At 42.8% G+C, this 13,485-nt stretch overlaps 2 protein-coding genes across 2 annotated transcripts; both read left to right on the top strand.

Moving 5' to 3' along the window:
• Positions 1 to 2,068: 2,068 nt before the first annotated feature.
• On the top strand, positions 2,069 to 3,457 carry LOC120106826 (uncharacterized). The gene is made up of 3 exons (XM_089930328.1): positions 2,069 to 2,591; positions 2,751 to 2,906; positions 2,958 to 3,457. Exons 1-3 carry the CDS (start codon positions 2,069 to 2,071, stop codon positions 3,455 to 3,457), a joined length of 1,179 nt encoding a protein of 392 aa, XP_089786454.1.
• A 6,402-nt stretch (positions 3,458 to 9,859) lies between these two features.
• Positions 9,860 to 10,309, top strand: LOC148703672 (uncharacterized). The gene has a single exon (XM_088720755.2). The coding sequence runs from the start codon at positions 9,860 to 9,862 to the stop codon at positions 10,307 to 10,309; it is 450 nt and encodes a 149-aa protein (XP_088576881.2).
• The last annotated feature ends 3,176 nt before the right edge of the window (positions 10,310 to 13,485 follow it).

Genomic DNA, 13,485 nt, shown 5'->3' with positions numbered 1-13,485 from the left:
CACTTAAAAGCCTGTGAGACCCTTGAACTGGGCCCGGTCCATTTGACCGGCCCAGTCCCAAAGAAGAAGGAAGAGCCCTGTTTTAGGGCTTCCTCCTCCTCCTTCTCCTTTGAATCCACCGAAGGAGAGCCATGTTTTAGGGCTTCCTCCTCCTCCTTCTCCTTTGAATCCACCGAAGGAGAGCCGCCGCACCCAAGGAAGAAAGGGGGAGGGTCTTCTTCGTGTTACCGCCGAAAGAGAGAGGGGGAGAGAGGGCCATTGGGTTCGGTACGGGGGTCTTCTTCGTCTTCATTGCCGTCGGAGAGGGGGAGGCGCCGGTCTTCGTCGGGGCTGAGGTAAGAGTCCCTCGCTTTCTTCTCCTCCTCTTCTGATGCTTGGCCATGATGTGTTGTGGGTTGGGGCCGGTCAATCGCCGGATTTGGATTCCGAAAATGGGTCGGCCGAGCGCTCCACCGCCGGCTTTGTGCGCCACCGCCAGTCGACAGGGGGAGGTCGCCCTTGCTCCGCCGCCTCTTGCCGCCATCGAGGCCGGCCACCACGGCCGGCTTTGAGATCGATCGAGAGGAAAGAAGAAGGCAGCGGCAGGGGGTCACGGATCCCCTGTTTCGCCGAAGGAGAAGAGAGGAGTCGGGAGAGAAAAGAAGAAAGAAGAAAAAGAAAAGAAGAAAAAAAGAAAAGAGAAAAGAAGAAAGAAGAAAAAGAAGAGAAAAGAAAAAAAATAAATATAATAATAAAGAGAGGGGGTGGTATTCGGGCATGAACCCAAACTCGGGATTTGGCACTCCTGCAGGGCCAGCCAAGGGAGGATATTAAAATTGAAGTCTTGGTATATATATGTTGTGATGAATTTTAAAAGAAGAATATGGTTTTTTTTGAATATTAGGTTCTGCGAGGGATTTGCGGAATTAATTGGAATTATTGTGGATCGCGTACGCAAGGTAAGTGATGTAACTTCTTTACTAGATTTATCGGCAAACTAAATATCTGTTTTACGAATCGAATTATTCGTGATTTCGAATTTGATGCATGGATTATATGTATATTTTTTAGAATATTGTATGGCTCTGATTGAACGTATTTGCTTTAGATTTGAATTGTATTTACTTGCTCTGACATTGTACTTTTTGGCTTGGAACACTGAACATAATGTAAGAAAAGATAATGACTTGAAATAGATTCAGACTTGCAGTCGGGCTATGTTGAGGATCTTACCAATGGGGGCTAATACATTGGTACCGCAAGAAGAATAGTCGGTGATATGATCCTGCCACAGGAAACATGTGTCATAGTTCCTGGCTGTTGAGTTGAATCTAATAAATTGAAAGAAATTAAGATATGAACTGTATTTGATTTTGGTATCAGAGCCAGGTTGGATAGAGTCTAAAACAAAGAATTATACATGATATGAGTGTAGGTGGGTAGACACTAGGGATATTGGGACGCGAGGTGTGAAGAATGTGATGACTATTCTTATATATATATATATATATATATATATATATATATATATATATATATATATATATATATATATATATATATTTCAATTAATTCGATGAGCTTTCTTTTTTTTGAGTCTGCTGTTATTTGATGCATATAGGTCAGGATGCCTCCACGTCGGATGAAAAAGACTACTGTTGGTGCTACGAATGAGACACCGAATCGGCACGCTGACAGCACACCCCAATGGGCTACGAGTATCCCTCAGCAGGAGGGAGTCGTGAGCCCTCAAATGGGACAGGAACCGGGCTTAGGCCAGGTTATGCAGACCATAGTGGGCCTTATGCAAATGCAACAGCAGGTGCAACAGCAATTGCTCTAACAACAAGCGCAGTTGCTCCAGATATAGCCACAGCAAGGACGAGGGGAATAGTGTGAACATCGTAGCAGCATAGTTGAATTTAAGATGCTGGCTCCTCCAGCTTTTCCGGGGACTACAGAATCTTTGGAAGCAGATAATTGGCTTACAGAGATGGAAAAGGCATTTGCTGTCTTAAGATGCCGGGACGATGAAAAACTTCTGTTTGCATCATACATGTTGCAGGGAGAAGCATTTAATTGGTGGTAGATGTTGGAGCATAAATTTGAGCATGATGGGGAACCTCTCAATTGGGATAAATTTCGAAAAGCATTCTATGATAAATATTTTCCTCGGAGTGTAAAGCCACAGAAGGAACAAGAATTTATCCATTTGAAGCAAAGGGGCATGACAGTGGCCGAATATGAAGCCAAATTCACAGAACTAGCCAAATTTGTTCTGAAATTGGTAGAGGATGAGCAAGACCGAGTGCACAAGTTTGAGATGGGATTGAAGACTGAAATTAGGAAGCAAGTGGTACCCTATGAGTTTACTACCTACGCAGCTGTGGTGAATAAAGCTTTAATCATTGAAAGGAAAGTCAACGAAGCTTTTGCTGAAAGGGAAAGAAATCAAAAGAAAAGAAACAGACCTGTTGAATTTAAAGGGGGAAACAAGAATTTCAAAAATCCAGCTCAGAAGCCAAATAAAGATAGAAATCTCAAAAATGAGAGTGGGAAGTGTTCAAGATGTGGCGGTAATCATGAATTTGCAAATTGTCCCTGGGTTACAGGTTCTTGTTTTCATTGCGGACAGAAAGATCATAAAATTGCAGACTGCCCACAAAGAAACGAGAATAAATCTACGCAGGCAATGGAAGGAAGCCAGAGGCCAAAGGCTTAAGGAAGGGTATTTGCACTTACACAGCAAGATGCACAAGCTTCTAATGCAGTGGTGACAGGTACTATTCCTGTATCTGATATTTATGCTTATGTCTTATTTGATCCTGGTGCCACACATTCATTCATATCCTCAAACTTTGTCAAAACACATGACATATTGTGTGAATCCATGACCACTAAGTTCTATGTGGAGACACCAGTAGGCGGTATGTAGAGCACTGATGTTATATGCGAGTCATGTAAAATTGAAATAATAGATAGGAAATTACCTGTGGATCTGATTGTACTTGATATGCGGGATTTTGATGTCATTCTGGGGATGAATTGGCTTACTACCTATCATGCCTCAGTAGACTGTCATGACAAGAGGGTGAACTTCCAAATTCCGGGGAAACCGACATTCAGTTTCTGTGGGAACCAGGGAACTGCTTTTCCTCATATTATCTCGGCTTTGCAAGCTGGACGAATGTTAAGAAAAGGATGCACAGGTTATCTGGCCTCAGTAATTGATATACAACAAGATGAACAAAAAATAGAGGATATTCCTATAGTGAATGAATTTTCGGACGTCTTTTCCAAGGAGTTATCAGGATTGCCACCGGACAGAGAAATTGAATTCACTATTGATCTTGTACCTGGTTCAGGTCCGATTTCTAAAGCTCCTTATCGAATGGCCCCAGCTGAATTAAAAGAATTGAAAGATCAGTTGCAAGATTTACTGGACAAGGGTTTTATACGACCTAGTGTGTCACCTTAGGGAGCTCCAGTGCTCTTTGTGAAAAAGAAAGATGGAAGCATGAGACTCTGCATTGACTATAGAGAATTGAATAAAGTCACTATAAAGAACAAGTACCCTTTGCCTCGAATAGATGATTTATTTGACCAGTTACAAGGTGCACATGTTTTCTCCAAGATTGATCTCCGCACAGGATATCATCAGCTAAAGATCAAAGCGGAAGATGTACCCAAGACTGCATTCAGAACTCGTTATGGACATTATGAATTCTTGGTGATGCCTTTTGGATTGACGAATGCCCCAACAGCTTTTATGGGCTTAATGAACAGAATATTTAAATCCTTTCTAGATCGATTTGTGGTGGTGTTCATTGATGACATTTTAATTTATTCAAAAGGAAAAGAAGAACATGAGGAACATTTACGAAGCGTACTTCAACTCTTAAGAAGGAGAAGCTCTATGCTAAATTAAAGAAGTGTGAGTTTTGGTTGAATGAGATATCGTTTTTGGGGCATATCGTATCCGGAGATGGAATTTCTGTGGATCCAGCAAAAGTGGAAGCTGTAGTGCAATGGAACAGGCCAACTAATGTTTCTGAGATTCGCAGCTTTCTAGGAATGGCAGGCTATTACAGACGATTTATGGAAGGATTGTCCTCTATAGTAATACCTTTGACTCACTTAACTCAAAAAGGAGTTAAGTTTGAATGGATTGAAGATTGTGAACGAGGCTTTCAGGAATTAAAGAGGCGATTGGTTACAGCACCTATTCTTACGATACCTACAGGTGATGATGGATTCACAATTTATAGTGATGCTTCAAGGAAGGGACTCGGCTGTGTTTTGATGCAGCATGGTAAATTAGTAGCCTATGCCTCTAGATAATTAAAATCTTATGAGCAAAATTATCCTACTCATGATTTGGAGTTAGCAGCTGTGATTTTTGCTCTCAAGATTTGGAGATATCATCTTTACGGAGTACGATGCGAGGTGTTTACAGATCACAAGAGTTTGAAATATATATTTATCTAGAAGGAACTGAATTTGAGACAAAGAAGATGGCTGGAATTGTTGAAGGACTATGATCTAACGATTAATTATCACCCTGGAAAAGCTAATGTTGTTGCAGATGCTTTAAGCAGAAAGTCAATAGGAAATATGGCCACTTTGATTACTAGCCAACGACATATTTTAGAAGATGTGAGGAAACTTGAATTAGAGATCCGAGTACTTGGCTCGGGGACTCAATTGGCTTATATGCAGGTTCAGCCGACACTCATAGAGAGGATCAAGACAGCTCAGGGTAATGACCAGCAGTTATTGAAGATTCGGGAGTCAGTAGAAGTAGGAGATATATCTGAATTTGGGATACATAAGGATGGATCTTTGAGGTATCGGAATAGAATTTGTGTACCTATGGATTTAGAAATTAAACAGGAAATTCTTAAAGAAGCCCATCAGTCTGGATATACAGTGCACCCGGGAGGAACTAAGATGTATAGAGATTTAAAGGAATTGTATTGGTGGAACAACATGAAAAGGAAAATTGCTCAATTCGTGGCACAATGTCTAGTATGTCAGCAGGTTAAAGCCAAACACCAAAGACCAGCAGGGCCGCTTCAGCCTCTTGACATTCCAATATGGAAGTGGGAACAAATTTCCATGGACTTTGTAACAGGACTGCCAAAGACTCCCAGTTCTAATGATGCCGTGTGGGTGATAGTGGATAGGCTAACCAAATCGGCACACTTTTTATCTATCAAAGTTGGGTTCAGTCTGGAAAGGCTAGCTAAATTATATATTAAAGAAATTGTGAGACTGCACAGTATTCCAGTATCCATTGTGTCTAATCGAGATACTAGATTTGTATCACAATTTTGGAAAAGCTTGCATAAGGCTTTGGGGACAAAGTTATGTTTTTGTTGCCCAGAGATGGTCACCCAAGAGGGGGGTGAATTGGGTGTTTTAAAACTTTTTGTCTAATTAAAACAAGACACACAAGTGTATGTGCTAAAGTAAAAATAGAGTTATAAGCACAGTCAATTGCAAACACAAAGATTTATAGTGGTTCGGAGCTTCCACTGCTCCTACATCCACTCCCCAAACACCTTTGGGAATTTCCACTATAATCAGCGATTACAGTCCGGTAGTTTTCCGAGTGCACTACCCAACTCGTTGTTTTACCCCAGGCTAACAACGAACCCTACAATCCCCCAATTTAACCTAGGCTTGGGACGCCTATCCCTTGTTCCAAGTTCCTTGACTGGAACAAGCACAATAATCAAATGTTTTACAAAGATTTGAAAGCTCTTATGAAAGCAAATATATCAATGAAAAAAACAACAAAACCGGAAGAACCCTTTTTGCCGTTGGAAGCGTGGGTGATGGTGGTTCTTCCGATGTGGATCACGTTTGCTTGAATGCGAGCTTTGAATGCTGAGTGGGAGTAAGTAGTTGAGCACGAAATCAGATGAAAAAACTTGAATGCACTTGATTTCTCCTCTTGAAAGCTCTAACTCCCTTGAACCTCTTTCTCTTTCTTCTCTCTTGAATAATCTTGTGTTTTGTTGGTGAGTGATGCTTTAAAGGCACTTAAAAGCTCCCTTTTATAGCCTTACAAGCAATAGATCCGTTAGACACAAAGATATTACCATTTGAAATTCAAACAAACCTGCAAAAGTGTGTCAGTCGCGTTCCAGGCGCTCCGGAGACGTCTCCGCTTGAACGCGAGACATCTCGGCTGTATAAAAATTCTTTTGACGATGTTTGGAGTCGACTCGGCGCTTTACGGGGACGTCTCTGAAGAGGAACAGCTTGAATGCTTGTTTTTCTGTTTTTCTGAGAGAGTCGGCTCGGCACTTTACGGGGACGTCTCGGGATGTCTGCGCTTTTTGCATGGGGACGACTCCGCGACGTCGGGGACGACTCCGTAGTTTTATCAACGAAAAACAAGTCCTCTGGAATCCCTGAGAGAGTCGACTCCGCGCTTTCTGGGGACGTCTCGGGATGTTTGTCTTTTATGCGTGGGGACGACTCCGTGTCCTTCGGAGACGACTCGCACGCATCCTTTGAAATCGGCCTTTCTGCCGTCTCTGAGAGAGTCGATTCTGCAGAGTCGGGAGTCGACTCCGACCCTGTGAGACGCCTCGCCAGGTGCCGGGGACGTCTCCAGACGTGCCAATTCTTTCTCTTCGTGCCAGAGACGTCTCTGGGACAAACCGGAGACGTCTCGGCTGTCCCTGATCTGTTTTCTTTATCTCAAAAAGTCTTCAATAAATCCTTGAAAATATGGGAACATGCCTTGACAATTCTTAACAATATTCTTAGTTAAACACCTGAAATCCTCAAATAAATTGTTAATATAAAGGAAATTATACTCTAGTGTTTTGTATTCATCAAAATCCATTAGGGGGTCAACAGTTTTAGTACTACCTTTCACCCTCAGACCGATGGTCAGTCTGAGAGGACCATTCAGATTCTCGAGGACATGTTGAGAGCTTGCGTCATAGATATGAAGGGTTCTTGGGATGAGCATCTACCTCTGATAGAATTTGCATATAACAATAGTTATCAGAGTAGCATACAGATGGCGCCTTATGAAGCCTTATACGGAAGAAAATGTCGTTCGCCAATTTGTTGGGATGATATTGGTGAACGAAGATTGTTGGGCCCTGAACTTGTACAACAAATAGTTGAGAAAATTCAGCTAATAAGAAATCGCCTTCGGACTGCACAAAGTAGACAGAAGAGTTATGCGGATAATAGAAGACGAGAATTAGAATTTCAAGTTGGTGACCATGTATTTCTTAAAATATCACCTACAAAGAGAGTTGCAAGATTCAGTATTCAAGAAAAATTAAATCCCAGATTTGTTGGTCCGTTTGAGATCTTAGAAAGAATTGGTAAGGTGGCTTATAGACTTGCCTTGCCGCCTTCTCTGGCAGGTGTACACGATGTTTTCCATGTCTCAATGTTGAAGAAATATATACCAGACCCAAGTAATGTCACGGAGCTTGAGCCGTTACAAGTTAGAGAAGATCTATCATATAAAGATCATCCAGTGCGGATAGTGGACAGAAAAGATCAAGTTTTGAGACACCGTGTTATATCTTATGTTAAGGTGCAGTGGAGCCATCATTCAGAAAGAGAAGCTACCTGGGAACTGAAAGATGAGATGAAGCAGAAATACCCTCAATTTTTTGAAACTGCAGGTACGCAAATTTCGGGGACGAAATTTATTTTTAGGAGGGGGGAATGTGAGACCGTGGAACTGGGCCCGATCCATTTGACCGGCCCAGTCCCAATACTTGGCCTCACGTGCAACGCACGTGAGGCAGCGGGATGGATACTTTCCATCCCAAAGAAGAAGGAAGAGCCCTGTTTTAGGGCTTCCTCCTCCACCTCCTTCTCCTTTGAATCCACCGAAGGAGAGCCGCCGCACCCAAGGAAGAAAGGGGGAGGGTCTTCTTCGTGTTACCGCCGAAAGAGAGAGGGAGAGAGAGGGCCATTGGGTTCGGTACAGGGGTCTTCTTCGTCTTCATTGCCGTCGGAGAGGGGGAGGTGCTGGTCTTCGTCGGGGCCGAGGTAAGAGTCCCTCGCTTTCTTCTCCTCCTCTTCTGATGCTTGGCCATGATGTGTTATAGGTTGGGGTCGGTCAATCGCCGGATTTGGGTCCCGAAAACGGGTCGGCCGAGCGCTCCACCGCCAGCTTTGTGCGCCACCGCCAGTCATCAGGGGGAGGTCACCCTTGCTCCGCCGCCTCCTGCCGCCGTCGAGGCCGGCCACCGTGGCCGCCTTTGAGATCGACCGAGAGGAAAGAAGAAGGGAGCAGCAGGGGGTCACGGATCCCCTGCTTCGCCGAAGGAGAAGAGAGGAGTCGGGAGAGAAAAGAAGAAAGAAGAAAAAGAAAAGAAGGAAAAAAGAAAAGAGAAAAGAAGAAAGAAGAAAAAGAAAAGAAAAGAAAAAATATAATAAATATAATAATAAAGAGAGGGGTGGTATTCGGGCATGAACCCAAACTCGGGGTTTGGCACTCCTGCAAGGCCAGCCAAGGGAGGATATTAAAATTTAAGTCTTGATATATATATGTTGTGATGAATTTTAAAAGAAGAATATGATTTTTTTTGAATATTAGGTTCTGCGAGGGATTTGCGGAATTAATTGGATTTGTTGTGGATCGCGTACGCAAAGTAAGTGATGTAACTTCTTTACTAGATTTATCGGCAAACTAAATATCTGTTTTACGAATCGAATTATTCGTGATTTCGAATTTGATGCATGGATTATATGTATATTTTTTAGAATATTGTATGGCTCTGATTGAACGTATTTGCTTTAGATTTGAATTGTATTTACTTGCTCTGACATTGTACTTTTCGGCTTGGAACACTGAACATAATGTAAGAAAAGATAATGATCTGAAATAGATTCAGACTTGCAATCGAGCTATGTTGAGGACCCTGCCAATGGGGGCTAATACATTGGTACCGCAAGAAGAATAGTCGGTGATATGACCCTGCCACAGGGAACATGTGGTCATAGTTTCTAGTTGTTGAGTTGAATCTAATAAATTGAAAGAAATTAAGATATGAACGGTATTTGATTTTGACATTGCATTTTTTCACGACTGAAATATGAAATAGAGAACTAATTGAATTTTGACCTGGCTATGTTGAGGACCCCGCCAATGGGGGCAGATACGTTGACAATTGACTGTCCTGAAGGACTCACCGCAAGAAGATTAGCCGGTGTTGATGACCCTACCATAGGGAACATATGGTCATAGTCCAGGATCGACAAGATGAATTGAATATGTGAAAGAATCTTGAAATCGCGAAAAGAATCTTATGAATTTAAGAAATATTTGACTTATACTTTGGAACTGCATATTTATTTATTTTTCACATATTATTGCTTGATTTATCTAGCTAGAGTATTCTTACTTACTGGGCTGTTTAGCTCATTATACCATCTCTTGATGTTTTACAGATTCCGAGAACTAGTCTATTGGGGATTCAAAATGGGAGAGCGACTAAAAGGATTGTGGCACAAATTATCTTAGATTAGGGTTATTTAAGTTGATTTGTTATTATGGACATTTATTATGATTGGTGGACTTTTGTTATTTTAAGAGCTAGGTTTCTGCATATTGGTAAATTATTATTCCGCTGCGTATTTAGACTTGTGAGACCTTATGACTTGAGTTAGTCAATGGAATAAGATTGCATTTATTCAGTTAAATTATTTTAGAATTACATAATTGAGGTGTTTGGTTTAAATGCCTTGCATGCTCGTGGGGAGAATTTTCTACGGGACCCCCGGCTGGCGATCTCGGGCTGGGGCGTGACAAAGCCTCTTCCCAAAGGTGGGGGAGCTCTCAGCCGAGCGGGTAGCGAAGGTGCGAGAGGCTTGGGCTTCGTTGGCAATGGTGGTTCGGAGCCTGGGTCGCCGGATTCCGGCGGAGTGGGTGGAGCGCGATCTACGGCAACGAGGCAAACTGGCGTACGATGTTGACATCGTTCCGATGTCGGAGGGCATCACAACCTTCTGTTTTCACAGAGGGGAAAACCGGGATGTTGCATTGGCAGACGGCCCATGGCTGGTGGCCGGACAACTAATGGCGATGGAGGCGTGGAGGCTCGATTTCATCTCCGGAATCAGTACGGTGAGTCGAGCAGTTGTATGGATGTGCCTCCCTGGCCTATCTTTGGAAATTTGGGACAGGGAGTCTATTCTCCAAATTGCTGCGGAGGTGGGCCGACCCGTGGAGCTGGACGACGTCTCCGTCAAGCGCCGGCGAGCAGGGTACGCGCGGGTCAAAATGGAGATCGATGCACTCAGTCCCCTTACACCAGGGGCGTTCGTTCAGGGGTAGTCGGCAAAGACCTGCCGGCCTTCTGCTATGCTTGTGCCCGGCTCGGACACCTCGTGGGCGATTGCACCCACCCCAGGCCGAGACCAGAGTCGGAGATCCGAAGGAGGCAGGGCACCAGAGCCCCAGTCGACTGGCTTTCGGACCGTGGCTAGCCATGAGCCGGGTCTGCCTGGCTAGAGCTACCGGTGCCAGAGGAAGGACAGGGAAGGAGGCAGGGATCCACTCTGGGCTGGCCCCGGACGCGGCCCCTCCGCAGCAGCAAGCCGGCACCCCTCGAAACGAGCGGACTTCGCCCTCATCATCACCGGACTCGGAGGATTGGAAGCTGCCTAAGAAGGTGGCGCGGCGGGGTTCGGTGGAATGAACACGAGATCCTAGGAAAGAGAAGGAGAAGAAAGAAAAGAAAGGATGAGAACTAGAAACATATCATCACGTCTTGGATTAATAACACGAGCCAGGCACTTGGCAAGCGGCCGCACATTTCATCGGATTTAACCCTTAGGACTTGCAAGGTATGCATGAGATTTTTTATTTTCAGATGGATCATGCATAATAACAGGCAATGATAAAACTGAAGTATATAGGAAATTTCAAATGTTAAATTTTATAACCAAATTGAATCCAAAATTCAATATCTCCAAATTTTACCAAAAGTTAGTAAATAATATTTTCCAATTCTTGATTTATTCAATTCAGAAAATTGACTAAATCCTAATTCTCTTGCACTCAGCCCTATAAAATCTGTCCATGCTACTCTCCAACATCCAAAAAGGATAGAAAAAAGTTAGGGAGCTGACAACCTCATAAGTTATAGCATCTAAAAGGGAAGAGAAAAATTTTATATCTGGCTTGAATCAAGTCCGATGGGCTAGAGAAACCCAAATCTCACTTCATGAGAGTATTGAGTCGCCCTCCATTGTTCACCAAAGAAAATGTGGGAAAGAGAGAGAGAGAGGGGAGAACACCAAGAGGGAGGATAGGAAGAGAGTGAGATAGATATGAGATAGAGATGACAAGGGGAAGAAGCCATGTTGCCACCTTTTCTGTCCCATTCTGAGTGAGGATGGCCTACTAGGCTTGACCAGGTGAGGTTGAATGCATGCGCGGGCATGCCAGTAACATCGAGCTAGCTGGAGGGGGGTGGGTCAACTGAAGGATAGCAATATAGGTCCAGATGCCTTAATTTTTTAAAACTTTCACCGCCATCATACAACAATTTGACGGAGATGGAGATGGATGTGAGTGTAGCCCTAGGCCACCTTAGAAAGCTAGGTTATGCCTACTCCTAGGATAACCGAATAAAGTAAAGGTAAAGATAAAGACAAACTAATTGAATTGATTGTCAAGGAGTCTCTCTATAGAATATAATTCAACTTATTTATATTAACACGTAATAACTGCTTACAAATACAATAATTGTCCACTCGGAAGGATGCTTTCCATGTCTAGTTTCACTCCTTGCAATTTTGGTAGCCAACCATCTTCCCATTATGCTCATACACAAGCACAAATGTTCTGCAACTACCAAAACAATATTCATGCCTTATCGGGCTTAATATATTCAGTCCATTTTTCTTTATTCAGTTCATAATAAAGTCTTCTATTCTTGGGAATCTGAGACCATTATAATTACCTTAGTCTTCTATCAGACAGTGACTCAACACTTAATTGTTCGGCCTCATTTTCTATTCCTAGCCAAATTCTATCTATTCGTCCACGCTCTCCACCCATGTGTAATTTCTTAGCAAACTTTATTCAATCTTAGAAAGAGTCAAGTAATTTTCACCCGCTCTGATTCTATCGAACTTTATGTACGCAGCACTTCCCTATGATTGCCAGCTAGATAGATGAGATGTGATTTCAACAATAACCTCCACATCGCATTAGATTATGAGACTAACAAAATATCCATCATCGCCTCCTCGTTACCTCTAGAATAGGAATTCCGCAATTATGATTTTAATACACTAATTGAGGGCTGCACTTTCACCAAAGTACCTACCTTTGGTAATCTGCTCGTAACTCTTCTAATATTTTCAAACCTTCCATTCTTTCTATATTTCCTTCTTTTATGGACTATTCTTGTATATCCAAACAGTCCTCACTTTACTCAAAAGATCTTCCTTATTCATAGAAATCTGGTTTTACTCTCCATATAGATGAGGATTTGATTTATTTTCCATTAGAGCATGCCTTTTTGTAAGTAGGCCTTGTGTCTCTCTCCCATCCTCATTCTTCTGATGTCTCCTCCTCCTCAATAAGGTCGCAGCTCAGCATGTTGTCTAATATGGGTCTTGTTGTCGAACTGGGATACAATCACCTACAATTTTTCAATATGGTAAGTCAACCTCTTCATCGCCAGTCTTCAGCTGATCCTGTACTCTCATCTATTTAGGGTTGGCTTGAAAGGATATTTTATATTTCCACTCTTATCAGCTATTCGGACTCCAACGTGTTACATTTGTCCTGCCCCTGCTATCATCGACAATGGATCATTGTGGGTAGAATGCCTTGATGCTTTAGCAGGTCAATGATGGTGAAAGATTCATCTGCCCAAATCCGGAGTCAAGTGAGCACCTCAGGTATTGACCCATGCAGTCCCATGCTTAAACGAATGTAATAAAATGATAAGGCCTTCTTTGCATGTCTGCTTCTTATCAACACTCGGCCTATCTCTCAAGAATCCGACTGATGACTTTTCAACTCAGACTAGCCAAAATTATTATCATTAATAAGGCTACAAATGGATCAGGTTGACCCATGACCCAACCCGAACCAACTTTCTTAGACATGATCCAAACCCAATTTAAGGATCCGTGGGGTCACAGAAAGTTTCAAATTTGGATCCATTCCACATTTTGGGTCAAATCAGGGTTTATTAGGTTCTGCCCTAACTCGACCCGATCGGATTGTTATTTGGGTCTTCTGACCTATTACCCAACCCGATTTGATCCGAACCTGAAATACCCATTAACCTAAGAAGGGGGGATGTTAAGCACTTAACATATTAGTGTTTCGAGGGTTAGAAGAGAGAACAATTTGGGCTTCCAATTATTTTGACGAAGAAGTATTTGGTTCAATGGATGCTGCTATTAAGGCATAGGAGACTTAGGCTCAGGGGATAGTGATTTAGAAGGCCTTATTGGTAAAGTTGATGTGCAAATTGCTGATGGTGA

The sequence above is a fragment of the Phoenix dactylifera genome, chromosome 4, assembly GCF_051530095.1.
Source record: "Phoenix dactylifera cultivar Ajwa chromosome 4, Ajwa_hap1_PhDact_Kaust_v1.1, whole genome shotgun sequence".
NCBI lineage: Eukaryota > Viridiplantae > Streptophyta > Magnoliopsida > Arecales > Arecaceae > Phoenix > Phoenix dactylifera.
Note: the sequence above shows the minus strand (reverse complement) of the source record. Positions and strands in the feature narration are given on the sequence as shown.